General features: G+C 43.6%; 1 protein-coding gene across 1 annotated transcript in view; it reads right to left on the bottom strand.

The window, feature by feature from the left end:
* The window catches only part of SAP130 (Sin3A-associated protein, 130kDa), an 86,780-nt gene that overhangs the window by 81,816 nt on the left and 993 nt on the right, over positions 1–3,971 (bottom strand). Inside the window, exon 2 of the mRNA XM_011941689.1 lies at positions 2,990–3,107. Coding sequence (XP_011797079.1) covers positions 2,990–3,101 — 112 coding nt within the window. The 5' untranslated portion in view covers positions 3,102–3,107. The remainder of the gene's footprint in view (positions 1–2,989; positions 3,108–3,971) is intronic.

Below are 3,971 nucleotides of genomic sequence, written 5' to 3' on the forward strand. Positions count from 1 at the left end.
GCCCAGCTAATTTTTGTATTTTTAGTCAGAGACAGGTTTCACAATGTTGGCCAAGCTGGTCTTGAACTCCTGATCTACCCGTCTCAGCCTCCCAAAGCACTAGGATTACAGGCATAAGCCACTGTAAAATTAGCCTGGCCCCGGCTAATTTTTGTATTTTTTGTAGAAATGGGGATTTGCCATGTTGCCTGGGCTTATCTCGAACTCTTGAGCTCAAAGCGATCCACCTGCCTCGGACTTCCATGTTGCTGGGATAACAGGCATGAGCCACTGTGCCCGGCCTTTATCCTCCCATAATGTTGTTGTGATCTTCCAGCACTATTTTCCTGAAAAGACTTATAGGGCACAGCGGCTCACGCCTGTAATCCCAGCACTTTGGGAGGCCAAGGCGGGTGGATCACAAGGTCAGGAGATGGAGACCATCCTAACACAGTGAAACCCCGTCTCTACTAATAACACAAAAAATTAGCTGGGCGAGGTGGCGGGCGCCTGTAGTCCCAGCTCCTCAGGAGGCTGAGGCAGGAGAATGGCGTGAACCTGGGAAGCAGAGCTTGCAGTGAGCCGAGATCGCGTCACTGCACTCCAGCCTGGGCGACAGAGCGAGACCCCGTCTCAAAAAAAAAGAAAAGACTATCATTTCCCTATTGAATTACTTAGGCACTTTTATCAAAAATCAATTGGTTATATATGTCTGGTTCTATTTCTAGATCCTCCACCTGAGTTGTTGTAGACGATAGAGTCTTCTGTTATGCTAGAGAATAATAGTAATTTTCTTCTAGAGAAAATAACATCTAAGTTGAAACTTGAAAAAAGAAGGAATTAGCCAAATAAGCAACTATATGGAAAGGAAGAAGGAAGACTATGGCAAAAGGAAAAGAATGTGCAAAGTCCCAACGTCATGAAATTGGGAACTTTTTAATCATTTATTTAGAAATATGAGTAGATACCATTGAGCAGGAGTCATAAAGTAGCTTAAAGTCACTTCAAGTCTAAAGAGAAAATAAATTTATAACAAAAACTAAGTTGGCGGCCACGCAAGCTCACACCTGTAATCCCAGACATTTTGGGAGGCCTAGGCGGGAGGATTCCTTGAGGCCAGGAGTTTGAGACAAGCCTGGTCAACATAGCAAGACTCCAACTCCATTGGGAAAAAAAAAAACTAAGTTGGCAAGAGGAAGACAAAATGAGAAATGAGGCTGGAACATCAGACAAGGGCAACAGCTCATAAGAAAATGCAGAGCAATTAAAGATGCCTCCAGTCCAGCACAGCGACTCACACCTGTGATCCTAACACTTTGGGAGGCTGACAATGGAGGATTACTTGAGTCCAGGAGTTTGAGACCAGCTTGGGCAACACTGTGAGATCCCCTCTTTACAAAAAAATTTAAAATTAGCTGAACATGTGGCTGGGTGCGGCAGCTCATGCCTGCAATCCCAGCACTTTGGGAGGCCGAGGAAGGTGGATTACTTGAGGTCTGGAGTTCGAGATCAGCCTGGCCAACATGGTGAAACCCTGTCTCTACTAAAAATACAAAAAAGAAAAAAAAAAAAATTACTCAGGCATGGTGGCACATTGTCTGTAATCCCAGCTACTCAGAGGCTGAGGCACGAGAATTGCTTAAACCCAGGAGGCAGAGACCACAGGGACCTGAGATAGAGCCGCTGTACTCCAGCCTGGGCCACAGAGTGACACTCTGTCTCAAAAAAATAAAATAAAATAAAATAAAATAAAAAATAAGCTGGGGAGCCCAAAAGATCGAGGCTGCAGTGAGCTGTGATTAGGCCACTGTACTCCCGCTTGAATGACAGCGTGAGACCCTGTTGCAAAAAAAAAGCCTCAGCTACTAGTTTAAGCAGTGAGTAGACAGGGGTATCATTTACCATAAGGAACACCAGAATCGAGTGGTGAAGAGAAAGGAATAGAAAATAGTCTATTTCACTTTGCAATGTCATATATTTACTTAATACGCAGAGAAAAAGAGTATTTTAAGGAATTCCTCAGCTTCAGCACTGCTGACTGGACTGGATACTTCTCTGTTGTGGGGGCTTCCCATTATCTTGTAGGATGTTAAGCAGCATCCCTGGCCTCTACCTATCAGATACCAATAGCACTGTTTAGTTGTGACAACCAAACTGTCTTTAGATATTGCCAAGTATTCCCCTGGAGGAAAAACCACCTCCCCAAACACCTGTCACTGAGAACCACTATTTCTAGCACTCAAAGGGCACAAGACGAAAAGCCAAGTTTTATCTATGTGCATACAATCAGCCCTCTGTATCCATGGGTTCCCTGATGTGAATTCAACCAACTTTGGATGTTAAATATTCAGGGGGAAAAAAAATATGGCTGCATCTGTACTAAGCACATACAGACTTTTTTGTCTTCTCATTGTTCTCTTAGCAATATAGTATAACAACTATCTACATACTATTTACGTTGTAGTAGGCATTACAAGTAATCTAGAGATGATTTAAAGTATACTGGAGGATAGATACAGGTAATATGTAAACACTATACCATTTTACACCACAAAGTGGAGCATCATGGATTTTGGTATCTGAGGTGGGTCCTGGAACCAATCCCCCACAGACACCACAGGGAAATCGCATATCCTTTGTTTTCCACTTCTTTTTCTTGATAATAAACTCCTAAAAGGCACGATCTGTTCCTTAAACAATTCTGGGCTCCCTCACAGCACTAATGCTATACTCCTGGACATTAATTAAACATGAATATATTAATGCATTTCAAAAACAGTTCTTACAGGCATGCTTTGCTGTAAGTTGCACGTGTACTCTATGTGAATGAAGTGGTTAAAACAGAAAGAAAAAAAGCCTTGTTTAAATTAGAATAGTAATATACCCTTTCTTCAAATTCAAGAAATAAGAATTTACTAAAATCCTAGAAGGAATCTGCTAATGTTTAAGTTAGAATACTGGCAATATTCTTAAAGTTGGAAGAAATAGATTAGAATATTACATATCTTACCTGTAGCCGCTGGGCTTATCAATCCAGCAGTACCACTGTTTGCAATCTGAGAAGGGGCCTGGCTCAGCCCAGTAGAAGGGGCTCCTAATCGAGGAAACTGTTGAGAACTCATTTCCACCTGTAGTACATACAGTTACATGGTTATTACTAGATTCTGAGATCTGAATCAATACTGAGAAATTAAAGCATCTTTAGTACCTATGGGATAGTCCCTTGGAAAAGCAAGTGCTGCATCATTTATTTAAAAACAATAACTTGGGATCAATATAAATGCAGACATTATCTAAACTACCTAAGTTTTCTACCAATATCGTTTATACGGAGCTGGCGTGTACTATAACCCTCCATAAATACTTGTGGATTGCCATGCTAAGAAAATCACCATTGAATCCTGTACAAGAGTCACATGACAGGTATGACCACAATGCATGTGTATTTCTCTGTGTAAAGTTTTATGGAAAATGGCATGTCTCTTCGAAACACTCAAACCTCACACCAAGGTGAACAGAACTGTGATTAGCATATCATAGAACATTCGGAGGAAGATACCCAGCCCTAAGAAAGCATCGGATATTTTACATTCAGACCTGATGCAAAAGGAATTCTCCAACGCTTTTCTGCAAAGGCCTCCATTTACGGATTTCCTTTTCTTTCCCTTTCATAAACCCCCCACAGAGCCAGAGGACCCTACACCTTCTCCATCTTCTCTAAAATCGTCCCCCACTTTTCCCCCAGGAGCCAAGCGATCTCCCCTGATTCGCCCGCAACCCCACCCCACCGCGAAGCCCCCGCTGAGATGGGAGGATGCCGATTTCCAGACACCTCGGAGTGCGAGACCCCCGTCTCCGGGGTAGGGGTGCGGACTGGCTGGCGTTCTGGGGACCCGACCACAAGGCGAGCACTGTGCCTCTTTACCTGTAGCCGCCGCCCGCCGCCCGCACCGCCCGCTTCTATCTCGCCGGCCTGGGGGTGCCGCGGAGGG

Source organism: Colobus angolensis, unplaced genomic scaffold, assembly GCF_000951035.1.
Source record: "Colobus angolensis palliatus isolate OR3802 unplaced genomic scaffold, Cang.pa_1.0 Scaffold20, whole genome shotgun sequence".
In the NCBI taxonomy this organism is placed as follows: domain Eukaryota; kingdom Metazoa; phylum Chordata; class Mammalia; order Primates; family Cercopithecidae; genus Colobus; species Colobus angolensis.